Source organism: Phalacrocorax aristotelis, chromosome 7, assembly GCF_949628215.1.
Source record: "Phalacrocorax aristotelis chromosome 7, bGulAri2.1, whole genome shotgun sequence".
NCBI classification, from domain to species: domain Eukaryota; kingdom Metazoa; phylum Chordata; class Aves; order Suliformes; family Phalacrocoracidae; genus Phalacrocorax; species Phalacrocorax aristotelis.
Window position 1 is genome coordinate 54,621,011 of NC_134282.1, and position 26,979 is coordinate 54,647,989.

General features: G+C 43.9%; 1 protein-coding gene across 2 annotated transcripts in view; it reads right to left on the minus strand.

Moving 5' to 3' along the window:
- The window catches only part of UACA (uveal autoantigen with coiled-coil domains and ankyrin repeats), a 34,195-nt gene extending 8,438 nt beyond the window's left edge, over positions 1 to 25,757 (minus strand). Inside the window, exons 1-15 of one of the 2 annotated variants that reach the window (XM_075100841.1) lie at positions 25,591 to 25,757; positions 10,304 to 10,437; positions 9,716 to 9,804; positions 8,499 to 8,563; positions 7,487 to 7,544; positions 6,907 to 6,977; positions 6,694 to 6,800; positions 5,592 to 5,773; positions 5,139 to 5,176; positions 4,641 to 4,727; positions 3,379 to 3,486; positions 2,223 to 2,255; positions 1,637 to 1,735; positions 1,403 to 1,439; positions 460 to 512 (exon numbers count right to left, since the gene is read on the minus strand). In XM_075100841.1, coding sequence (XP_074956942.1) covers positions 460 to 512; positions 1,403 to 1,439; positions 1,637 to 1,735; positions 2,223 to 2,255; positions 3,379 to 3,486; positions 4,641 to 4,727; positions 5,139 to 5,176; positions 5,592 to 5,773; positions 6,694 to 6,800; positions 6,907 to 6,977; positions 7,487 to 7,544; positions 8,499 to 8,563; positions 9,716 to 9,804; positions 10,304 to 10,437; positions 25,591 to 25,647 — 1,218 coding nt within the window. In that variant the 5' untranslated portion in view covers positions 25,648 to 25,757. Of the gene's footprint in view, positions 1 to 459; positions 513 to 1,402; positions 1,440 to 1,636; positions 1,736 to 2,222; positions 2,256 to 3,378; positions 3,487 to 4,640; positions 4,728 to 5,138; positions 5,177 to 5,591; positions 5,774 to 6,693; positions 6,801 to 6,906; positions 6,978 to 7,486; positions 7,545 to 8,498; positions 8,564 to 9,715; positions 9,805 to 10,303; positions 10,438 to 14,406; positions 14,474 to 25,590 lie in introns of those variants that run through there. The other variant, XM_075100842.1, reaches the window with a different exon arrangement.
- Between the last annotated feature and the right edge of the window lie 1,222 nt (positions 25,758 to 26,979).

The following is a 26,979-nucleotide window of genomic DNA, read 5'->3' on the forward strand; positions in this document are numbered from 1 at the left end:
GTCAGTTAGGACCAATCCCTGTCACATATGATTCTCTGTAAGGGCCTGACAGGCCTTGTTAATATCTGAATTGGGGCTTTAAAAGGTAGCTATCTATCAGCAAACAAAGTCAGCAGCTAATTATTATATAGCTGGCAGGAAAATAAAGTCTTCTAAGTTTTAGCTGAATTTAAAATAGGAAAAAATTCTGGAGGTGAACAACCAGTTGCACTTTACTCTGCCTTTTGATCCAGCTTTAAGAATGTTCATAACAGACCGTTTAGATTTGACATTTTCCCAGCATTTAGAGCTATGTCACATACGTAACTCTAGAGGGCACCAGCAGTTAAAAATAAACTCAAAGCAAGTGTTACAGAAAATCTTGTATTCAGAAGCAATGTTTAATATATGTACATTTATATTTAGTTTTCCCAAGCATAACTATCTTAGAATTCTCTCAAGTGGCAAAATATTTATTACCTGTGATTCCACAGCAAACACTTGGCCTTGCTTAAGTAATAAATCTTCTTTCCCTAGATTTGCAAAGCAAACAGCACTTAGTCTCTGTTTAAAAACAGTAAAACATCATCACAAGAACTATGATTTTCCTTCCTAATTTTATTCTGTTCAACGGGACTGCGCTAAGCTGCAGGCTGGCGTTTAAGTACTTGGTATTAAAGCAACTCCTCCTTAATTAAGTCACATAGGAAGTCTGGGTAAACTCCCACTAACCAAAAAAATACCCCTACTATGCTTTGCATAACAATACAGAGCCTGGCAGTTGTGAAAGCCACCTGGAGCTGGCTGCAGGCCTGCACATGAACACTCCAGGGAAAAGCACCTGCTTGCACTCCAAACAAGCGATCCTCCCCAACAGGCAGTCCAGCAGCTCTCGCGACAGCTCATGACAGAGTAGTATTTTAAGTTACACAAGTGCAAGACAGGCCTGTAACCGAGTTGGATGCAAAAGACCTCAGTTTCTGCAAACAGATTTGTTGCCAATACAAGTGTAAACTGAGATCTTGTGTTTGAAGTCACTTTCAAACCTGCCTACGCTCAAGCTTTCACGATGACCACAGTTTTCTTGTCACAAGCTAGACGTGAGCGTTGTTTAAGATATGAAGAACGGAAAGGGGAAGACTCAGCCTGGAGCACGGGCCTTGCTCAGCTTGTTTTTCACATCATTAGAAGATGTGCAGGGTTACAATGCACCTTTCCTTCACAAGACCAGTCGCTCGTAAGCGAGACTGATCAATAGTGCCCTAGCACTCAGGTCTGTGCTTTGAGGCGTGGGCACACACCTTAGGCTTGGCTGTAGTGAAGACCAACAAAAGGAAGAGATGGCAGAAAAAACTCTACCCTTCACCTCTGTATTTTAACACTGTGTCACGCATGGCAAGTTCTAAGAATTAAATATACTTACTGTTACCGAAGTTACTTCCAGATCCCACAAAGTCAGCCTAAAAGAAAACAAGAAACAAAAATAAAACTGAAAATTCATTTCAAAGTTTTATTACATGTTAAGCTAGGGATTAAAGGGCAGGGCAAGCTTTTACAACGAGATAGCTATTTAAGACTTTCAACAATTTAAAATTGCCTAAGTATTTACTACTGTAAATATCAATTGCTATATTACATTTCAAATCAATTAACATACTTCATAATATTTGAGCTTAGCTTTGAGAGCTTCAATAGTTCTTAAGCTTTCTTCCTGCTGCTTTTCCTTGGCAGTTAGGATTTTCTTCAACTCATCTTTCTGAAAGAGAAAGAGTGCCAAATAGCCAAAGCCACAAGAATGGCCAGATTTATAAGATCTCAAGCAATCCCAGAAAAGTTAGGGAGAACTTCAACCAAGATCAGCACTGAAAGGACACCGAAAGTTTTGATTCTGAAGCTCTTGCACAACACTGCTATTCTACAGAGGAGTCCTGAAGCATCAGTCAAGTGAATATGCACCAACATAATTTGCTATTGTTTAATTTATTTGCATTTATTAGCCTTGCATTACCGAAAGTCATTAAAGAGATACTTTTAATATTACACTTGCTTTAAAGGAGCCATAGGTATTACATGTATTATTTGTAGCAATAGAAATGCTGTATAAACTACGTACATATCAATAGGTATTTCATTAGCATTTATAGGTATAGCTTTTCTTGACAGTTTTAAATACCATTACTTAAATGCAAGAGTCACTTCCCCTATTTCATAGTTCTATTACACTTTAAGGTGATGTATCGTACCTCATTTTCAAGATCATCTGCAAACATTTGTTCCTGCAAAAATAACAAAAAAATTCCCCCACAAATCATTTTCCAATAATGTTTCAGGGGCTCATACACAGTTCACTAGCTGACGAGTCTACCCCAGTTTCTAATGCTACGTGCTTCTGACTGCTGCCCTTCCATTTACCATCTAACCTCCGGCAAGAGAAAAAAATAAGCAGAAGTTAAGGATGTTTGACAGCGTCATGCCTCTTGACTTGCATAATTGGAAAGATATTCCAGTTTCCTAGTATCTAAATCATACTCTACTGGGGCAGAAAGTACAGATTTCAGTAGAAGTTTGGCGATTTTGGAAAGTGAGCGTTAAGTGAGCAGTTTGTGGTTTTTGTTTGTTTAGGAAGGCAATGCTTAAGAGACAAGTTCAGACAAGCCAATGATTACGAGAAGAAATAGTCTTTCTATCCATGTGCTACATTTAGGGGAAGCTGCATACACTTTTTAAATGCACCTCTGCAAAAATACAGTGAATGAACAAACATGAGTCTCCGCAAAGAAAAAAATTAATCCTGTTTTTATTTTCCTCTTCAGTTATGCTGGTCATTTAGACCTCTGAGAAGAGGGAACTTTTTTAAAAACACGCTTTCAAATTTGGGTGAGAAACTCCCTGTTGAAAACCCTTGTTTCTATTTTTGCCAATTGAAGATTTTTCTGTGTTTCCACTTACAACAGCAGCTGGAAAATAAGAACTGGTTAAGGTAAAGTACTGACACACACCACCTACATTTAATCGTGCAGATGAAGTTTACTCTCTAAATTACAACATAGCAGAACATCCCATGGTTCATGTTACATTGCAAAGTAGAGCCATAAACGTTATTACTCAGGTTTATGAGTACCAGTGAATGATGTTTTAACATGTCGCCTCACATTTTGAATACTACTACAAGACCAAAGGCTTCTGCAGCAGAAAATGACAGTGACACATAGAAATAGTTCTTGGACTTGAGGATCTTAAGGCCTCTTCCAGCTTAAAGGATTCTGTGAATTCACAGGAAAGCAGTGAAGACAGCATCTTAATCACACGTGCTTTCCTTTCTACCTCTACCAGCCTTCATTGCCAGTGCCAGGTGGTTATTACAGCTTTCAAGACAAGTTATTCCAATAGTAGGTTTACCTCGTTCAGTTGCAGCTGTAGCCCACTGATTCTATCCAGCAGCATCCTTTGCCCCTCTTGCGCTTCCCTCATTCGATCTTTCAAATCTTGATTTTCTAACTCCAACTCCTTAAAAAGTAAGTAAAAGAAAAATTAATAAAATAAAAAACCCACCACACTACACACAGATTGGGAGAACTAAAGAATCTGAATCAACAATTTTAACAGATACTAAAGACACCAAGCCTCACCTAACAAAACCCCTAATGATTTTGTGGCCTTACTCCAGGTCTGTTTCACTCTGAAGGTTTACAGAAGCACAAGCTCCAGAGTGTTGAAGATTTTTTGACTCCAGCTAGCTCATTGCCATAGCAGCATACATACAGGTTTTGAAAGTATGAGCAGAGTAAGATTACATTCAATGCTGACAGCACTCAATAGGCTGCTTATCTGCTGTCTATTAACAAGTAAAAGGAACTAATGTCAAAAGAGTTCCTGACACCCAACCACTGCAGCCAAAGGTGTAATGAAAAAGCCTTAAGAGCACGGAAGCGTAACCACCTCTAAACGTGCTAACTGTTCCGGCAGCCACGAGGATCGCCCTAGTAACGTGTGACTCCAACACATGAAAACAATAGAGGTCTTTGCGCTGTCAATCAGTTCAGTGCTCACATGCAAACAATAAAGCATGTTCAACTCTTGCCTGATCATCGCCTTCTTAACTGTGGTAACTACTTTAGCTCAAACCAGAGAAGTTGCATTTAGAGATCTTTATCCTTTTATTACAAAGCATTTCAGAACGAAGGCCTCAATTTCTCAGTGGTTTGTTCCCCATAGCTTAAACGTTGTTTACCTTTTTGAAAACTGTAATGACATAGTAACGAGATGAGAAAATTAATACTGGTTAATAGAACAATTATGACACAGGGTATTTTTAGTACAACACTTAATGTTAATAAAATAAATCTTCCTCATTTGTGACCCTATGATTTTACTGCAGGCAAAAGTACTAGACAGAAGGTTAAGAGACAGGAAAAGTTAAGACATGAAGAGACTTGCAACTACTTATTACACAAACAAGTATTTCTTTTTGCTGAAGTTCACAGCTTATCTGCATAATTGCCACATTACACAGTCACGCAATTAAGTTTTAAGTAAACAGCAATATATGACCTTTCTTAATGGAATCAGTAATGCTTACTTACAGGCACATCTTGTCTTTAGCATGTCTGGTTCATTATGCACATGGGAATACGCAAGTCACAGGAATCCTTCTCGCTTACCTGAGCACTATGTTCCTTCTGATACAGCTTGACATTCACCTCCTCCTGCCCGTGCAGCCGATTCCACTTCTGCGGTATATTAGTAATCTATTATTGCAACAGTAAAGTATTAATTTATATTATTCCTGTTGTGTCCTACAGACATCCATTTCTGGGGACAGCGGGCTGCTCTCAGCCTCCATTTCAGCTTCCACTGGGGGGCAACACTACCAACATTCATTTTGACAGACTGCTTCTCACTAAGAAGTCACTCATGATCTCATCCAGACACTAAGTGGGATGCTTGTCAAAACTCTAACCCTGAATATGCAGATCATCGCATATTTTTCAAATAGAAATAGACACACCATCTGATTACAGAGGGAATCTTCTCAGCTACATATGAAGTTAAGAATTCAAAAAATACTGAACTAGTTTTGCGTCATAACTCAGTCTTAATCACCCTCTCAACACCAGTGACACACCGCCTTAGGAGGTCCTTTGTATAAGCAGCCTTACCTTTCGTTCAGGCTGCCCTTTCTTCAAGGTGTCTCTTGCTGGAAAAGCACCACAAAAACAGGAAGTTAAAAAAAATGCATCTCTTTCGGACTCATGTACCACGTTCAGCTAATTCTATCAAGTTTTGATCTTGGGAGGACATTTCAAGAAACAGATTCACCACCGCCCCAGTTAATCAGATATGGAAACATTTGCAAGGACAAAGCTCTTCTATAAATCAGGCTAAATAACTCCTATGATCAATACCGCGACCCCAGGTTCAGCAGTGTTATTACCTCAAGGCATCAGAGCCTGCATTAATCTTAAAAGCTTTACTGAACCCAAACAAAACCCAAAAGCTTTCTTTCCCCTCCCAACCAGGCAGTTTATCGCCTTTTTGTTCAAAGGACTACAGCTGCCCTCCGAAAGACAGTTCAAGTGAAAGAAAGATTGTTATAGCCATGTTCTTCGTACCTTTGCTGGAATCCTCAACAGCAGCTTTTATTAAAGCCAAAATGTCAATATTGTCACCAATTCTGGCATAGTAAGCACAGTCATGACCGAGGCCATCAGTCAAACTAACATCCGCACCATTTTTGAGCAAAACTTCTACTGCATCCTTGCAGCCGTATTCACAGCCTAACATTAAGGCAGTCCTGAGGACGGGGAGAAAGATTGCATTCAGAGACTCGGGGATCTCACGCTGTAACGGAGCAATCACAGAAATAATCCTTTGTACACTTTGGTCTAATCATGGAAACTTGAGTCAAGGAATCTTTCCTCTATCAAGAGGGGACACTAAGCTTTAAAAAGTCATTTAGTCAATGTTTTTGTTCGCTTTTTAACAAATATTTAGACACTACAACAGCAGTATTTTCATGAAACCCAGCATAAACCTGCTGCCTTTGAAAGACTCATGCGACTTTTGGCTTCCTCTCTACGTAGATACAAATCTCAATAGACACAACAAACACAAGACAAGAAGTTTAGGCAACGCTGGGAGATGCAAGTGCTTGGGAGCCCTGGCAATGCCTTCCAAACACTTGCCAGCTTCACAGCATACAATGCAAGCTCCCACGCTTTGTCCCACAGCTGCCTCATGTCCATTGGCCACCAGGCAGTCATCCTCCAAGAAATAACTGGCAGGAGTAGCAGCAACAAATAAAACCCTTCCCCCAGTGCCCTTCCACGAATATAGAAGCAAACGCTTCAAGGTCCCTTCGGAGCTCCAGTGCGACTCAAGTACTTCTTGACAGAGTACCACTTTTGCCACGACCCATCTTGCATATTGATCCCAAAGGGTGCAAGATGCAGCTTTGGACAGACAAACCCTTAAAGCAACCAGCTGCAGTTTCTCTGCTGGCAGTAAAAAGCCTGTACGTGTTTTAGATGCAAGAACAAGCAATAAAAAAAGCCATGCTTATCTGCGTTACTGAACCGGCACATCTACTTGCAAACTAAATCCAGGTTCTTTTCCACTGAATTTAGCATATTTATTCTGCAGCCTGAAAGCCAAGGGATAGCTTTCTAGCCTTTGCACGCAGCAGGCATCCTGACAACCCTCTGCATGCATTACCTGTTTTGTTTGTCCCTTGCATTAACATCCGCTCCTCTGTCTATCAGAAGCTGACACACTGTAGGACGACACATCTGAGTGGCCAGCACTAGTGGCGTCCTCCCATCCTGAAGAGAGGAAGGGGGGAAGAAGTAAGGAAAGGGAGAGAAAGCAGAGAAGGCACAAGACCTCTAATAGGGTTTGTACCGGAGAGGGCTGTGAGTGGCAACTTACTCCATCTTTTGAATTCACTGAGGCCCCATGATCACACAGTAGTTGTATGCTAGAGGAACAGTCCGACATAGCTTTCAAGAGACAAAGACCAAGTTATACTGCTGAAAACAGCCTTCGTGTAACCTCAAATACCTCCTTGGGTGTATTTGTTTCACAAAAATTAGTACAACTCAGTTAAAGTACAACAAGGCTCTACAACTTAGTTCTCTCACAACCGTCCCAAAAGCATGTGAATGGAATCAAACACCCCTGTCCAAGGCACCACATAGCAAAACAAGGCTTCAGACAATCTGAATTAAAGGTATCTTAATGTACTAACATCATTGCTCTAGAACGCTGCTCACAGTATTGCTTAAGATGTCACTAGACAATTTATGAGCATCAGAAGAGACTTTCAGACCTACAACCTCTGCTAAGTCTGTTACAAGTTTGTTACTGAGGACAAGTGTCATAACATAAAATGTTTTCTCCTACTTCTGTCACCAAAATTAAGAGAGAAGAATTTGGCCCATCTGAAAGTTAATCCATCAATTAAATCTAGACATCATACTCCAGCTGCCAGAAAAGCAAAACCTTTTACCTGCATCGTGAAGAGCTGTTCTTCCTTGGAGATCCACGTTCTCCGTTGGACAGTTGTACTGTTAAAATAGTAACCCCCGTTATCAGTTCGGAATCAGACTGCGCTTACAAAACATTAAATATTTTGAGGTTTTAATTAAAGCAATAAAAATGATTTAAGGAGAAAAAAATTAAGTTTGTAGTTTGCAAATATACATGACACATGAAATCCATGACACATGAAAGGAAGAGCTATGGGTACATGCACTTTAATGCTTGAAACACATCGATCAAAAGTTGTAGAAGTAAATTAAGACCGTGCAAAGAGCACGTGCAATTCACCACAGACTTCCCAAACACTTTCAAACATTCATCCACTAGGGCTAAGATTCTCCACTACTTGTCATTAGTCTGTCGCTACCAGTATCACTACTAGTTCTGGCACTCCACAGAAAATGTGTCATTTATAGCTGCATGGAGACTCGCATCAAATAAACAGAAGATGAAAAGAACCCATTAGAAATTAAAAAAAAAAACAAACAAAATCAAAAGAGCATAAGCTGACCAGCAGTAAATGAAGAAAAAACAAATATCACACAAACCTAAGACAACCCCCCACTCTTGTTTCATTAATGAAACATTACAGAGATAAATGCCCATCTTTTGAAGAAAACACTACTTTTGAGCAGACCTTTCAGGGTTACTGTTCCTACATGCAAATGTATTCAGAAAAGGAGCACCAGGCTTTAAGAGACACTCAGCTCCACTTTCTTTAAGTAGAAACTGCAGCTTGATTTGATTGCCTACGTGAAGAAAGGAAAAGATGCTTTTCTTTATTTTAGCACTCTCTCAGCCACAACCTGTTAATACAAAAGGGTCTTTTCCCCATGACTGTCTTATTTTGAAAAAATAATGTAATTTAAAAAGAGAGAGATGACTGGCATATCCCAATTTCGAGTCAGTATATTTAAAAGCACCTTTTGCCTTCTCAAGAATAAAGACCATAACAATAGACAGACTGGATTTTTCAATACCTGCAACAGCTTCTGCAAACATAAAACATGTCCGTATTTTGCAGCTAGGTGCAATGCGTTTCTACCTAAAAAGAGAGAAATTAACATCAACTGAGGATCCATTTTGAACATACATTTAGAAATACCACCCAAACTCAACACGCCTGTGCTGTTTCTCCAAGTCTATGAGCAATCACATAACACTAATTCGTAAGAAATCAAGTTGTACTTCACTAAAGCACTAGCAGCCTATTTCATCTCAACAAAAAAAAAAGGTCTTCTGCCTCCTCCATAATTCCATATGCTTCATTACTGCTCATGCGTTAGATGTATGAAACATCAAGACACGTGTGGCATTAGCCTGCAAGGCTGATTTCACAACAGGAGACAGTTCAGATCAACATCCACATCAGTTTAGGTACAATGGTCACTTCCCCTCCTTATTGCCACTGGTGCTATGACTAAGTCATCTCATATATACTTCATTATTTGCTAAATAGTCTTATTTTAGACAAACTGCAACCAAGGATTCAAGTTCATGAATAGCAAAATTAATCTCAAAATACTGCAAACAACTCCATAAAAGTCTTAAAAAAAAATCTGTCATATGAAAGCAGGCTAGATTATTTCTGTAAGGAAGTTGAAAACAAGGCAGTATTTGTTAAATGTATAAAGGTAAGCCATGTGAGGCAAAATTAGCATCCATTTTTAATTACCTCTTTCATAACCCTCACGTAAACTCCAGTCTCACACACGTAAACCAAGAAGGTAGTGCAGAGGCACTCTGAAGGGCTTGATATGGGTACATGAACACCCACCATATCATTTCATTCTAATCCTCATCGCGTACCGTACCTTACAAGTCTCTGTGAAATACCCTTAGTATTTAAGCGAACACAAATTCATTTAAAACAGTTTTTATATTGTTATTCTCAACCAGAAATACTGATCTCACCAGAGAGACTGGAGGAGGCTATATACAAGGTTACAGCAGCACAAAGCCGAAGTTCACTAGTCCTGCTGCACGTCAGGGGCGCTCATGAACCTGTGTTACTGGCCACAACCAGTTTCCGCTAAGTTCGGCAACAAGTCACACAGAGGATAGCTTTTCTGCCAACCACAGGGATGTCCATGAAAGGCAGAACATCCACCCTGTAGTTTAGCTTAATCCCAACTCCACAACCAAAACCAAGCTGAGAACCTCTGCAAGTTGCACTTGGACATTTGAGGAAGCCTACCTGCAGCATCAGTGGCTGTGATATCAACTCCGTGAATAAGGATGGTGTTCAAGCAATCCAGGTTTCCCTTTGACGCTACAACATGGAATCTAAAAGTAGAAAATACCTTGCTTAAGCACATCTGTGTTATAGACAAAAATGGTAATATTAACCAGGAAAGTCAAAGCAAGCAGCTGCATACTAAAAGCATTACACAGTACAAATCCAGCTTTGGACCGCTTCCAAATCCAGTTGAGTGTTTTACAGATTTTATTTTAAGGAACAAGATGACTTTTTGGAGAAGTAGCCATTATTTACCCTGAATCAGTGAGCCAGGTGAAAAACCAATGCGCTTTCCATTTCTCTAACATTCAAATATGGCAGAAGCAAGTATGCAAATGCTGATCTTCACTTTGAAGTGAAGATTTTTTTAATGAGCATTTGGCATTCTAGATATCAGCTATCCTAGTTTAGATGAGGCTGGAATCTAACATGATGTATTACATAGATTTAGATATTAAAAGGAGTTTTTAGAGCAGCAAGATTTAGGAATTGAGTAACTTTCAGTAGCTTCCCAACAGCACTACTGGAGTATCAGAAGTTACTTACGCAGATCTCCCTTCCACATCCAGTTTAGTAGGACTGACTCCTTTTTTGGCAAGGATTGATGAAACCTTTTCCACATCGCCCCTTTCAGCTGCTTTCATTAACCTGTCATCATATTTGTTCCAGTCTGTGTTCAGCTGAATACGAGAGAATTAGAAAAGAAAGTCAGCTTTTGGTACAGTATTGATCTGCTAAAGCAACTGCAATAAGGGGCTGAATCGTATGCAATTGGCAGTGGGGGGGGAACAAAACTATCTCGGTTTACAGAGTTGTACCTGTTAAGATGCTTAGAGTTATTTGTGTATAACAACACTGCAGCATTTCAGTCACGCTGTTCGCATGGGATGTACGGTGCTCTGGTTAAGTCATTTTGGTCCTAAAGGAGACCTTTAGGATTGAGCCTCTTTGGTTTTCCTCTTTCTGCTTTGTTCTGTCTAGTAAGACTAAAACTAAAGCCACGCACAGTAGATCCCTATCCTCATTCTCAAATAAAAAGCTTGCAAACAGTTTCTCGTACTAGGTTGTCTTTAGACACCTCCTTCTGGCCCCTCTGCCTGCCATGTGAGGCTGCCCAGACAAGCTATCTTTTCACTTCATCTTTACTTTCTCTTCTCACATCATGGATACTTCGATCCTGACCAAAAAAAATACGCCTCTCCCCCCACGGTGGTAGATCAACAAACATGAAACACCGCTACACGGGGCTGTGATAAACTAAGGACATCACACAACGACAGAAGGGCTAGCATGTGTACTTCACACATACACACGTTATAGAAGAGCAACTTGTAATATCTCAAAACCATCTCGGTGTGTTCAGAAGGGATGTCAGAAGTCACGCAGACAGGGAACCCCTCACAAGACCAGCTATAGCTCTGCGCTGTTGTCCTGGTGCTCGTCTAACTCTCAACAGCTCCGCTGAAGGAAAGGGAAAGGAAAGGAAACTGCAATGTCCGAGGGGACCTGCATTTTCCCTAATGCCCAGTTATCACATTTTAGTCTCTCCACTACGCACATTACGAACTGTCCCCCACTTTTCTCTCTCACACCTATGTATGTGAAAAGCTGTCTCTTTGTCTCATTCCCTTTAGGGAAGTCACATCAACTGTCCTCTCGCATCGACAAAGCAATTAACTCGATTAACTGTTTGAAAACTGGAGAGTTTCTTGTTCATCTTGTTTGGCAGTTGGACTGGATGATCATTGTAGGTCCCTTCCAACTGAAACAGTCAATCATCTGAATTGTAACTCTCTAAATAAGGCAATAATTTCATTTCTATATATTAATTATCGGTCCACGCCTCAAAAATTACAAATTAACATAGATGCAACACAAAGGAACAGATAAGTGAGGAACTGCAAGTAACAGAGCCCAAAATAGTACTGCTACAACTTCCAATCTACGTAATCATCTCCAGCATAAGCTTTTCAGTATTCATTAAAAACCCAAACTGTTTCAAAAGGAAGTGAGCAGATAAAACACAGCTGCTACAATTTTCCTCTCTATCAACCCTGACGGAGTAAAGGTGCCAGAGAACTCAACAGGTGAGACCAAGCTTTGAGAGATATTTTGAACAGGACAGTTATAAGATGTGATCAACGGCAGGCTTCAGTTTTCATGAATTCAACAGTCAGCAACACATGAAATATGTACTAAATTTAGCCCTCCCTTAAGTTCACGTTTATCAAGAACAGCTGAGCTTCCCAGCTTTGCTGAAAGTTAGTTTTTCATGCCCAACGCATAACTAAAACTGATGAAAGAACATCAGAAAACCAAAACACAGAGACTCTTATTTTCACCTTACCAACAAGTTGCTTTTCCTCAAAACATTCTTTCACCCTCTCACAGGGGTGCCGAGTTTGACGCCACTTCCCAACCCTCGTAAGAGCAGGCTGCTGCCAAGAAGAGCCTCCCTCCCCTCCCCAGCCACTCTCCCTCCGCTTCACATGCCTCCGGCCAGGAGAGCACGCTCACCCTGCAGCTGCCCAGCAAGCTGATCCATAAGAAAACATCTTTGGAAAGAACTGCCGTTGAACCAGCTCGCTGCCCTGATCGGCCCGCAGCCAGGTACCAAGGAAGGAAAGGCACAAGCACGCAGCGGGGGATGGCAGCGGATCCGATCCAACGCCGGACCGGACCTCAACCCCACACGGCACGAAACCAAATGCTGAAACGCTGGGAGTCAGTGTGCAATCACACACAACATCAGTACAGAAATGTGCTTGAATTTTCAACTCATTGAATCTGGCCACTCTTAAAAATACATCTGACCCAGCTCCAGCAGGTCCCAAGCAGTTTTCGTATTTTAACATCAAATGGAGGCACTAAAAATATGCAAGAGGACACAGTTTTTCCTGACTCTGTCAGACTGTTCAAAGGGTGAAAGTCTAGCTAAGTGTGATATTCAGGAGATGAACATCTGTTGAGCTGCAGAAGAAAAGTTCAAAGTTTATAGCTTTAAGTTGTCTGCAATTACCAAAGCAATGTACAGTGCAAAGAGAGTACAAGTCGGTTATAAATAGACCACCACATATTCACTCTCAGACATTTGTCGCCCCCGCTTTTTCCTTGTTTACTTCAAATTTAGAATTTCTGGCCACAGGCCAAGCATCCCATCCCAAAACACGGAGCCTGCTCTCTTCATTGCCTAACCATCCTTTCTGAATTGCTTTACACTCTTCGGGAAATTCTGTTCTGAGACAGAAACCTCACAGCTAAGCTGGACACTGATGATTTGATATTCAAGAAGCTTTTAACAGAAGAAAAGGCTTATAAAGGAGTATTATATTCAAATCTAACTCTACACAGCAAAAGAATTTGCTGATAATGGGGATACATAAGCAGCCTGTAGGTGCATGAAGTTACTTAGCACTGTGGATCAGAAGTTCCATGCCTCACTGAATAAAGAGCATTAAAACCGGTAAACATAATACTTTCCAAAACAGAGGAGCTGAGAACGTTTTTGTTTCTTTAAGTGAGAAAGCAGCCTATCAATCCCGTACCCTTCATGCTGGCTGGGTTCATCACACACTCCTCCGCCTCCTTAAGAGCACCAAACCCACTACGCAGAAGTCTGAGTAGTCTTCATGTGAAAGCAAGAACAATAGTGGATAAAACCCAAAAGCTACGCACAACCTTCATGTTAAAAAATAGTTGCATTCTATCAAAACAGAACTACCTTCTCCCTAGGACTGTCTTACTAGCAAAGATGGAAATTTTTGAAGATTTCACATAAGGACCGGAAGACCCGCAATGGAAAGAGCCAATGCCCCTTAGCCAGTTCTCAAAGGGGTCAGAGCCCAGAGCTGCAGCAAGCAAGGTCTCTCCTTGCACCAGAGCCAGGGTTTGCCAGGTAAAAGAGGAGGTACAAAAAAACCCCAAACAACAAAAACAAAACCCCACTGCCACCACCCTGCATCTGTAGAATGGTTTGCCCCATGGAGTTGTAATGATGAGGCCTGGCTGGCACGACGAGGCCTTCACGCTGGCGACACGGCTGCTCACAGCAAGCATTGCGATGGTATTCCCCCCACAGCTCGCAAAGCTTCCTCAGCTATAAGCTACCTTACTATGCAAGTTTCGTGTTTTATTTTTAAATACCTTAGCAACTATACATACATAGCAGCAAGCTCTGTTCCCCCTAAGTTCTTTTGCATATGACACATTTCACATCCTTAGAGGAAGGCGATCGCATCTTGCGTGTTTGCAAGCAGGTTCAGATTGCTGAGTTTCATACTTGCAGCTTATACTTGCTAGCACAAACTCAAATCTACAGAAAACCCTTCATCAACCATTCCTCCTTCCTATTTTGTAGATCTTCTGATTAACAAGAGCATTTTTTAAGTTACTATCACCTTAATAGAAATATTTTTCCTTTACTTGTAACACTTAGGAAGTATATACAATTTACTTAGGATGTACTAAATCAAAAATTGCCATGAAAGCATTTAACATTTAAAGAAAATTCCTCACAGGAAGCGCTGTTAAAGCCAGACATGACTCTCATTGATTAAAAAGGAACAGTTACAAAACATTTACAAAATTCAGTCTTTCACATTTTTGCAGTTGTAACCTACTGCCATTGATATGAAATCTAAGATACCCACTGCGTCTTTAGCTGCACAAGAGAACCAAGAAGTCATCATAGAAGCGCAGCTCCTTGCTGCCAGAAGCAATCAATTTATCTTGCATCAAGTTACAAACCACCGCAGCTCACAAAGCGCCAAGCCAGAGTTCATGCAGGCTGCTTCAAGAAACGTATTCTCTCCACCGCCCTGAATTCATTTTGCTCCATCCTTCACTTAGCTTGGATCCCCAAGTATATTTTCCCCATCTTCAGGATCATCTTCAGACTTCATAACTCTCAAAGAAAAAAAACACGCAGGCTCCCCCTGGCCAGAGGCTGCCCAGCCGGCGAAGCCCTTCGCGGGGCCGGCGCCTGCTCAGCCTGTCCCTCCCCAGCAATCCCCAAGAAAACCCTCCCGGAGCTTTGGAGCTTTTGTTTCTGTGTTGCGACAGACTGCCAGAGTGACTCAGACTCACAAGTAAATATTGCCCAGATCTAAAATATCTTGTAAACAATACGTAGACAGTCTCATCAGCCCAGATCTATTTTCTGATAATCCAGTACTTGATAGCCAAGCGATAGAAAGCAATAGCTATTAATACATTCCCCGCGTGCTCATGCCCTGAGTAACGCATTTTAGATTTGATAGTTAACTAACAAGACAAGCATGCACGAAACTTTACTACGGTGCTGTTATGTTCTGCAGACATGCAAACACTCACTTTAAAATAACAAACATTAGTCAAATTAACTGTCCACTGACATTAACAAAGGTCATACTTATCGCCACTAATAACAGAGGAGGACTGAAATACTCGCAGGAGTAATTTTTTCCCATTCCACCGCACCAAAGCCGAAGCCAGACTCACGATCAGACTTCAGACAGTTACAACTGCCGAGCAGATGGAATGCATGATCCTATTTTGACAGAAATGTAACCGATTTTAAATTAGAAAACACACATGCCTCTGTTTTTTAAAAAAAAAAAACATCTCCTTTTACAGTGATGAAACCCATTCTGAATGGAACCTGGTTTCAGCTTACTGCTGCTGCCAGTCTGTCTCCCAACATGTTAAATGAGAGGAGTCACAGAGGCTGTCAAAACATTAAATAGACAGCATAATGATTAACAGCAGGGAAGATGTAGACTCTCACAAGTTTTAAATTTAAATGGAGATCTCCCGAGTGCCATATTTAGAGGACTAGGTCAACACGACAAGCAATGTGCTGTTTTGTCTGCAGAAGAGAAACATGGTGCATAGCCAGAAAAACGCCACGCACACACCCTGGAGGACACACACAAGAGACTGCAAATAACCTAATAATTGGGTCTTCTCAGGAAAGAGGTTTTTAAAAATCACTCACTCATATCTGCACAAACTCGCTCTTTCCCAGTAACTGCTAAACTATTCCACATCACTTGCTGTGAGCACCAGCCCTTTGCCTCGCAGCACTAACGTGTTTCTCAGAGAACCTCCCAAGGCTTCTCTGCAATTAGCCGCTCGAAAACACTGCAATGACTGTGTCATCTCCAGTTATCTCCTGACCAGAACCGAGTCTGTCTCCTCAAGCCAAAAATGGCATTTTGGGGGAAAAAAAGTAAATACAGTTCACAAGCGACAGCAACAGCAGAAATAAAAACCCACTGAACTGAAATCAGTTTGGTGAGAAACCATGTAGGTAAGCCTACACCTTCCAGGTGAACAGGCTTTGATTTATCTGTCCCAAATGTTTCACTTCTCTCCATTTTTATCTGCCTGCAGACATTCCTCATGACTCATGAGCTGCACTCATCCGGCAGCCCCTTCATGCTGGAGATCCTCCCAAGACAGTAGACCACAAGATTTAGGATTGCTAAGCTGCATTCCCCACTCCTGCCCAGCTCAGACTAAGCACAGACAGCAGTTGTCAGAAAAAACAGCTTTCATGGCTCCATCAGCACTGAGCAGCTTTGGTAAACACAGCCCGGCTACAAACTCACCCCAATTAAATTGTTCTCCACAGCAGCTGAATCTCAGAGAGCTGAAGGGCAGAAACTAATGAAGCATGCCTGCGTTGCATTCTTTCAGTGTAACCAAAGTTTGGAACCCAATTCAGATTTGTTATTTCAGAACAAGGCCATCACCAGATACACCAGCAGTGCAGACCTCTGGAGATGCTGCCAATCGTTCCCCAGATGCCTAGCTGAGGCCAATATTGCCCATTTTCTGTACCCCCAGGGCACCTCTTTCACCTATGCTCAGCCTCCCAGGAACTCTTCCCAACTCCAGGTCTCCAAAGATAAGGGAGTATCCCCTCTCCAGCGCCTGGCGAGGCCCAAACGCAGTACTTGCTCCTATCAGCTCGTATCTGGTCTGTCTCAGTTCAAGGGCTCTGTACTGAGCAGGTACGTCCATCTGGTAGCGTAACGCCATCAGGAGCGGGGCAGATACACATGTACATGCCAGCATGCTCAGAAAAAGAACAGAAACTGCCCAAGCACAGAATACTTTTCCAAAAGCTCTCCTAGTTTTCAATCAATGATTTAAACTTCCTGGGCTAGAGGGATTCTATCCACATGCTTAATAATTCTGAATGAATTGCTCTATTAACTTCCCCAGTTTTTCCTCAGGTCCAGGTAAGCTTTCCGCATCCTCAGCACCCTTTGGTAAAGGGCTGTACAACTTCACTACATGTTGCATGAACAATTATCTACTTCTATTCTCTCCGAACCCAAAACCCCTCATCTTACCAGATACTGAGCAGATCAGAAGTCAAGCTACTCCCCCTATCTGCAGTTCTCATCTTGTAGGTATCTTTGGACATCACATAACATCACACATCCTCCTGTGCTGCACACCGCAGTACTCTCAACCAGCAGATAAACAATATCGCCACTCGGTCGTCTGCTGAGAAGAGCACACACAGCATAGGTCAGAGCCAAAGTTTATAGGAGGCTCTTTAAAAATACAGCCTTTGCAAACAAGCCTGTTTGTGATGTCCTCAACCGTCATTACAATTAAGTATTTAAAGAAGAGCAGTGAGAGCATTAATGAGGGCCACTAGAGGTATTTACACTAAGGGCACAGTCAGTACCCAGACTAATTACTCTGAGCAAAGCAAGACGAGATGTTCTAGTTACTGAAGGCAGTGGAAAGGGCACACCGTTGCTGGCAATGAAAGCCACCGGGTGCTATCAGCAAGGGTAGTTCTCACAGGCTGCAAAAAAATATATAAAATATATATGTATCTGTACACTGCTGACTGCCTGAGAAGCAACTAGCAAAGTTAATGTTTAAATATTACTGTTATAGGATATATATTTATAAACAAACATGCACCATACTGATGGAATATGAGCTTGAAGCCACTAGGCATCTTCTCCCTCTCAACCAACCAACCAAAAGACAGGCAGAGTCCCTGAAGCCATGCACGGTATTACTGCACACTGACCACCCAGCCTGGTGTCCCCACTGAGGAGCTCCGAGCAAAGAGAGTGCTTTATTAGTGAGCCTGAGACACAAGGGGAGAGAACAATACTGGGGTTATGGGGGCCCAAACAGGACAGACAAATGAAGAACCCAACCCTGAAGACCTCTGGAAAGCAACAATCCATGACCCTTTAGTCCCAACAGCTCTTCTGGGATTTTTCTCAACCCAAATAGTCTCCAGAGGGAAATTCTAGCAGCCAGAAGGGAAGTTCCAAGACTTTTCATGCCAGCAAAGAGCCCAGAAGAGATTTCTGGTCACCAGCCTGCACACAATCCGTGAGGTACGACTCCCATTTGAAAAGGCACTGACCTTTTCACAAAGACAATACAAAGCCGGGGGGACAAGAAATACTGGGCTTAATATTGCAGTGAAGCAAATTGTGACAAGTAAACTTGTTGCTGAAATAGAAGTCCTGCTCAGGGAACTCCCGCCTGAGCTGGGAACTCCTCATCCAGAGTCTCTAAACACTTTTGCCTACAGGAGCTGCAGAACACCACTATGTAAATAAACACCATATTTAAATAAAACATGGACAATCTTTAGCAGTCATTAAACTCGCTTCAGAAATACCCGTTGTAATTCAAAGCCGTTCTTAAACCTTTCAGCCTGAAAGCTGACATAAACCTGTGAAAGCGAACACATCTCCCCATCACTGCTGGGCTAGGCAGATAATCCTATTAATGGAAAAAACCCAAGGGGACACATCTCCCTCTAATGCCATTAGCGGGTGACATAAGCACATAAAACACACTGAGAGCAGAGAGTTCTGGTAAAACACTGCCATCGCCACTTACAGCAAGTGCCCACAAATACACCAACGGTCTTACAAATTCTCTGGACAAAAACAATAACATCACACTTTCATGGAAGTAGTTATAAAACACATACTGCAGTTCCTAAAGTCTGTGAGGGCCATTAGATAGAACAATTCTTGACAAAGAAGTGACAAGAATTATTAATTTTAGGCCATTCTTTCTAACAACACATTAATTTCCCCAGTTTAGGTCTCATGGAGTTTTCCTGCAGAGGAAGGTGGACTCGCACTGACAAAGGAGTTACTTGAAAAATGTACATGTCATGTAAACCGAGCAGAGATGAGAAGGGCAGGCCCGGCACATCTATCAGCCCGCACATTTCATTTTCCTGCTTGTTCTACGGAGGTCAGAGTCCATTTGCAATCCAAACTAACATCTGAACAGCCACGCCCTGCGATTTTATGGCACAAGACGATCGCTTTTGAAGTAGTTTGACATATTTAAAGACCGCACAGACCGGCGAAATGAAAGGACATGTCAGACTACTGAAAGGATTTTTTTTTAAAGATATGCACCAGCTGTAGCTTCCCCCTACAGTCCAGATGCACATCAGCTAATAACCGTCTATCTTGCAGGCTCTGGCTTATCTGCAGACGCCTGGAAAATACTGCAGATACCAGGTTTGGGAAAGCATTAGCTCAGATGCGTAGGGGGGAAGTGACATTTTATATTTTATAAATGTATCTTGCTTATCAGGATATGTCTGTATTCACACAAAAACATTCTGGAGTTTAAAACTGCAGGAGTAAGATGTACTGTTTAGTCTACATAAGGAAAAATTCAGACCTAGCTTGAACACAGGGTTCTTGGTCCACCCAGCAGGTTCCCGCACGCAGCACGTTATGTTATCACCTCAATTACTGCAATTTCTCCATCTACAGAAAAGTCACTGAATGCTACAGAGTGGGCGAGGCTTAGCCTAAACAGTGATCAAAAATAACAGCCTTCCTAGGACCACTCTGGTGCTGCGCTGCTCCCAAAGTGCTCGTCTCAAGAATCCACATTAACAGCTGTGCTGCTGCACAGCTTGTTTGTATGTAACTGCATCCTGTAATTAATACAGGTAACAGTCTCCTCAAACAGGTTAAAGCAAAAACAAACAGTAACCATCGAAAAACTCATCATAAACATTCCTGATTTCACCTTATACTTAGGGCATTTTCCTTCCTCCTACGAGTTAGCATACCCCATCAAGGTCAAGAAAGTATTCAAATCTACTTCTAGCTATCCCTGCGACACGTCAAATACTCCTCTCAAAGCCATTATGAGGGGTCTACACCTGTGTCAAACAGTACATGTCCATCTGCAAGGAGCGGCATGGACCCACCTGCACAGCCAGATACTCTTTTCCACATGGCTGGGGTAGGGGGAAGAAACCACCCGCGTCACCTACAACAGCGCACAAGGTAGAGCGGACACGTCAAAGAACTCCGCATACAGCTCCTGAAGGATACAAAGTCTGCTAGGATTGTTTTGAACCACAACTTCCTCATGCCTCATTGCCAACATACAATTCAAGTGCGCTTTACTGATAAAATGTCCTCAAATTCTCAGCCCTGACATCCAGATCAACCTGGACACTAATAGAAGCGATCAGAACTACTTATGCACTCTGGAAACAAACAGTGCTTTTGCAGCTGCATTTTAAAACAGTCTGTTAAGTACATTTTACAGTAACTGGAGCCAGACTTGCACGCACCAAAGAACATTACACCTTTTTATGGCATCGAGAGCTTCACAGCTTTCACCTCAAAATAACGGGGAGCCCCAGAAGCCCAGGTCCTGCTGCAGCCCAGCTTTGCCCCACAAGCGCCCAGGAGAAAGTATTTCCCCTTTAAATGGGGAGAAAGTGGCAGCGAGGTCAGAGTCCATCTGCCTTCATCTGCCATTAAAAGCAGCATTATCACACTGCCTTCCTCGGACATGAGGCAAACCATTAGTTTGAAATGACAAGCTCTCAGGCGAGCACCGATTAATTTGGATACTTCCATTGATTAATAACGAAGCATCAGAAAATATCAGGGGGTGATGAAGCACGACGTGACTATTGCATTTAGCATGCAGGGAAGCAGCCTCAAGCACATATGTATGTATGGAGAAGGGAATACCACGTCACAGCCCGACCCGATCCTGTTAGGCCACCACTAAGTAATGAAAATACAGAGACAGTATCAGTCTCTCAGATGTTACAAGGATTTGCTTGCTAATAAATATTAATATTTAAATACTGACAAAGTACTATATAAGCTATATCTGAGCAAAAGGTCAGGTGAACTTAAACCAGATAACCAAACAGCCTTATCTGCAAAACTATGCCTGCAAATCAGCTAAGGATATTTAGCTTGCATGCAGGCACTTACTGTACCTCCCATTTTTAAAATACTTTTAATTGCTACATTCCAAAAGTGATAAAGCATAGATAAATACTCCTTTTTAAGGAGCCTGACAATTACAATGCACCTGTAAACAGGCTGCACCGCAAAGCTTTTGCTGAACCACTAATTGCCTGTCTTGACTAACCTCGTGTTTCTTCAACATCAACCACAACCATCACACAAACAAGCGCCTAATTCTATTCAACTAAATGCAAATGAATCACAAAGATTTTTATTTTTTCAAGGAACTCACACATTAGCACAAGCCTTAATAAAGCTTCCTGGAACCCAAACATACTCTAAAGAGTAACCACAGTCAGTCTCGGATTTGACATTTGAATATTAGAGTGCTGCTGAGCCTTGGCTGCGCTGCCTGAAGATGGCATCGTAAAGTCACTGTAGGCTGCCCACAGCAGAGACGAGGGAGGCAGGCGAGAGGGAACGGTAGCTTTGCTCCTGTCAACAGCAGCAATGCTGGAAAAATTCTGCTGATAGGTCACAGCCTGTGATCAGTGTAGCTGGCACAAACTGTTTTGTCTTTGCACAGAGCAGTCGCGACAAAATGCCATGAAAATCTTGTTTACTTACGAACCGACGCGCACCGCCAGCAGCACAAGATTTTTCTTTTAAGAAATTCAACACAGACGTGATCTGGAATCTTTGGTTAAAACGAGGGTACCAAACATCTATTTTTTTACTTCATTCCTTCAATTACTCATGTGTATCCTACAGCACACTGGTGCTACAAATAATTTTTAGCAGTTATCCTACTGTTCGTACTAAGATGTAGAGTTGCCGATTAGCACATTCAGACAACAGACAGTATTCTTCCATTCCCCTACTAAAAGCGGTCGGGTCAGAACACGAGGTGATACCTCCCCGCTCTGCTGCTGACAGGGCAGTAGGAGCTGTTTACTCGTGTATTGGGCCAACCCACAGAGTCCCACGCCTTACGGAGTGGCAGAGCCATCATTCAACAGAACTGGGCAGTCTCTACAGGAAAAAAAAGCGTTAAAACAGCCTTGAATGAGGTCAGCTGTCACTAGCTACAGAACTTGTTCAGATACTAATTTAATAATCACAGATCATCATCACAGGGCAAGTGCTCAGACATCTACCTTTGTTTCTTGCACAATGGTTTCCGCTAATTATGTGCAATGTTCAGTTTGTCTTAATTAAAAAAAAAAGCCACCATCACTTCTCCCAGGGGAGAAAGGGTTGACAGAAGTTTCCACATGGTTTTACATCTGCTCATTCTCATTACTAGCAGGTGCTCCAGGCAGCGCTGCTGATCTCTGAAGCGCGTGCATATCTCACACCAGCTCTGCCTTCGACATCCCATCTTCGGATGCAAACAACTCCGGAGAGATGGAGACCTGCCCCTGCTCCACAATACAGCTTTAGCTGCGCTCGACGTGCTCCCAAGGATCCCACGTTTCACAGTAAGCAGCCATCCTCTGGCAAGCAGTCCAGAAGCCCCCTTCCCCAAAATCCAGGCCTCGTCACAAAGGACAGAAAGGTTAAAACCCCCACATCAATAAGACAATGCACCTCAAGCTTCACAGAGCACCTCCACAGCTATTTTCCAAGCGTTAAAGAAATAAGCAGGCAACCTTTCCCCCCACCCAGAGGCCAACAGTTAGAATCTCACTAGCGGGAATCGATTAGCAAAGGTCAGAAACAAAAATAACTTTGTAGAACAATAAACCAACCTTTCCCCAACCATCTTCAAGAAAAACCAACCCGTGAGCATTCTGTATTCGCTTCTTGTCATACAGCTACAGACAGAACCTCTAACTTGACCGGCAGAACACATTTCCTACACACAAACTAGATCACAAGCACACGCTGATAAGATCAGCCCGTATTTTGGAATCTCAGAAATCCTAGCAGCACATGCTGCTGTGGGCACCCAATAGGATCGACTACATTCATTAAAATCTATCTTGTAAATGTTGGTGAGCAAGGCATCACCTCTGAAAGTGAGGACCATGCCCTCAGGGCTTCATGCTCCACAGAACCCAGTGTTAAAAGTTTCCAGCCCGCGCCACTGCAAACGGCAAGCATTTATCTCACTATCCAGAGCACTGAAGTTACCCAACAGGCTGCACAGATTATTTTCCAAGCACCATCAGCCAGCTGGACTTAGCAAAACCAGGTAATTCCATTTTCAGACAAAACATTAGGGATAATTGTGGAATATCATTTTTACTTTCTGCTGCTTTTCATGGCTCCATCACGAGACAGGTAATAAAGTCACTTCCAAAAGATCACCACCAGAAGACACAGGGCACGTTACTATTACCTTAACCTGGAGGAAAATTGTCAGAAGCGCAATGAAGGGATTAAGTTTCTCTCCACCCCAGGGAAATAGCACTGGCTGGGGACAGGAGGGAGGGATGAACTTTCTCAAACAGGCAACCCTTTAACACCCATTTCAAGCAGGATCTATAAAGCTCACGCTGCCAGGATTCCCACCCACTTCCCTTCCCTCCCCAGCAGTTCAAAACAGGGACCCAGCTTCACCCAAGCATCCACCCTTCAGCCTCACTATTAACACCCACCCATGCCATTGAATTTCCACCCCCCATACAGAAGGTTATAAGTTGGTGTTTGATTAGCCAGTGATCACATACCAAAATATGTAATAAACAGGGGAAATAAGCCATAGGTACAAACCCCAGGTTTTAAAAGGATCTCAGGGAATGTAATCTCCCTCCATATATTTTTAGAATAAGCTTTGGCTCTTAGAAGTATGAAGACCGCTCAAACCCACTTTGAAAGGGAGGCTTGTTGAGCCTTCACCTACGGAAGTGAAAAATCTCCATGTCTATTCAAAAACAAATATGGATGCTGTAAGCATTTGTTGAAATGTAATTATTATAGGCTTACTTTGAAATAACAAACAGTTCTAAAGTTTAGGAGGACTAATGAATAACATAAACCAGTGCCAGCCTACACATTACAAATTATCATAACAGACTTCTGAATCACTCCTTTGCACAGTGAGGTGCTCAGCACAGTGATACACTTCCACACAGAGCTGTTATTTTGTCAGACGAGTTCAGTCAGCACTTTACAAGCCTGAATATCTACATATCTTTCAAATGAGCTATTATTTTCAGGTAAGTTTCAGATCCAAGACAAATGTGCAGGAGTATTTTAAAGATAGCTAATATCTCAAAAGATGACTGATAAAAGTCAGTGTATCACATTAAGCTGCTCTTTTCCGCTATTCCATGTCGCCAGCGGCAAGTTCAGCAAATCAGCGCAGGAAGCTCCCAGGGAAGCGTTTACTGCACGGTCACAATTAAAGATGATTTACCACACAAAGTAATGTCCGAATAAAGCTGTCTTCAGTTAAAGACCTCTCTCATCAAAAGTCATCTGCAGAGATGGATGAAGTACGAAATGAAAGCCAGTAAGGTCATTTAAAGCCAGTTAACAGCAGCCTGAGTTTTGGGAGCCATAGTGAACAAGCCACAGACAATTGCACCGTCACAAAGGTGCCTCATTTCCAGAGGCTGCAACTCCCCCAGACCCGCTATTCCCACACTGGATGATCAGAAATCACAACTGCATAAAGTCACTAACCACTCTGAAAGCTTTCTGTCCACTTTCTAAGTAAATCCTCCTTTGGTGCACAGGGATAAGTGCTCTGATTTTGCCACAGAAATTACTGAAGTTGAACAAGTTACTGACAACGCCATGCACGCCTATCTCGGCAAGCCCCGGGGCAGGTTGCCAGTCGGAGCTCAGCACTGGCTCCGAAGGCTCTTATGGAAAAAAAAAAAAAAGGTGTTAATTTCTGCTGGGGACAAAAAGCAAAACTGAAGGCAGAGGTAACATGCAGTTGCACGCTTGTTTTCCGAGCTGCACTTCATCCAGGGCAGCCTGAACAGGGGACTGGGTACGAGGAGTAGTGCATGTTCTCATACCGCATTTCCTCACGCCAGCGCTCAGAGACTACCACCCCCCGCAAAGACCACCAGAGACACCCCCCCCGCCGTGCCTCCTCCCCCCGCAAAGACCACCAGAGACCCCCCCGCCGTGCCTCCTCCCCCCGCAAAGACCACGCCAGGGTATCACCACCTGCCCTTTAAGCCCTCACCCTCACACCTCAAGGGACCTCCAACCCTCCAGCAGACCCCCAACTCACTGAAACCCACCTGCCCCAGAAGAGTTCGCTCTCCACAGACTCGCCCCTCCACAGGTTACCCCAGCTCTCACACGCCCTCTGCCCCCAGCAAAGCCCCGGCTCCCCAGGGAGCCGGGACCCCCTGTGCTCTGCCCCATGCAATGCCCAGCTCCCAGGCACCCCCCGGAGCCCCCAGACCTCGCCCCTCAGCCCCACCCTTACCTCCAAGCTCCCCCACACATACCCAGCGCTCCCTGCCCCCCTCCCCAGGGAGCTGCCCGCCAGCAGAGCTCAGCCCCACGGCTCCAGCCCCAGAGCCCAGCACGCCCCGGCCCCATCCGCCCTCACAGGGGCCCCCAGTGAGGGGGCCCCTCATCCCCCTCCTCCCCCTCCTCCCCCTCCTCCCCCGCCCTGCCGCCACGCACCACGCTGCCCCCGATGACCGCTTCGTGCTTCTTCAGGCGGGACTTGAGGCTCTTCATGGTGCGGCCCCGGGCGAGGCGGGCGGGCGGCCCCGGCGCCCCCTCGATGCGGACGCTGTCTCGCACCCGCCGCCGCCGCCGCCACGGCCGGGACGCGCCAGCCGCCGCCCGCCGCGGCACCCCTACCCCGCCGCCCCGCCCGCCCGGCACTCGCAGCCAATCACCGCCTGAGCGGGCGCCGCAGCCAATCAGCGGGAGGAGCAGGGGGTGGGACTTCCTCGTTTTGGAATAGGGATTTTCAATGATCCGTCATGGGGGCGGAGCTTTATCCCGCGCGGAGTCGCCCGGCCGCCAGGGGGCGCGCCGCGGGCGGGGTAGGGGTAGGGGCAGGGGCAGGCGGTGCGCCGCTCTGGCGCCCGGACGGCCTCTCAGGGGTACCACAGAGAGGGCGGTCGCTCTCCTCCGGGGAGGCATCGCCTCCATCATGGAATGGTTTGGGTTGGAAGGTACCTTCAGAGCCCATCCAGTCCAACCCCCTGCAGTGAGCAGGGACATCTTCAACTAGACCAGGTTGCTCAGAGCCCCGTCCAGCCTGGCCTTGAGTGTCTCTAGGGTTGTGGCCTCCACTACCTCTCTGGGCAACCCATTCCAGCACTTCACCACCCTCATTGTGAAAAATTTCTTCCTTATATCTGGTCTAAATCTCCCCTCCTTTAGTTTAAAGCCATCCCCCCTTGTCCTGTCACAGCAGGCGTTGCTAAAGAGGTCGCCCCCATCCTTCCTACAGCCCCCCTTTAAGCACAGGAAGGCCACAATAAGGTCCCCCGCAGCTTCTCTTCCCCGGGCTGCACAACCCCAGCTCTCCCAGCCCGGCCTCGCAGCAGGGGGGCTCCAGCCCTCGGAGCATTTCTGTGCCCCCTCTGGCCCCGCTCCAACAGCCCCGTGTCTGTCCCGTGCTGAGGAGCCCCGAGCTGGACGCACAGGCAGACGGAGCACCCAGGCCTGGTGGCGGGAGGGAGAGGGCAGGAGTCAGGCAGACGCTGGCCAGGAGTGGAAAATGCAAACTGATCGCTGGCCTCGCAAACATCCCCCCCCTTAATAAAGAAGGCGTTTATTCACAAGAGATCTTACAAGCTGAGTAGAGGCAGCATTTAAAACAACGTAATTAACTCCCCGCTTCTGTGTAAGGAATGTCTGAGGGTGGCAGTTTGCTCGTTTTGGTCACTACTTTGTTCAGCCCAAAGTCTATTTAACATCTCCTTTTCATCACATTACTCACAGCCCTGTCACACACAATGCCACAGCACTGGGAAGTTTAAAGTCACGCAGAGTTTTGAGACTGTTTAATTACAACCCATGGATTGTGTTTAAACTCTAAAACCTTGCGTATTA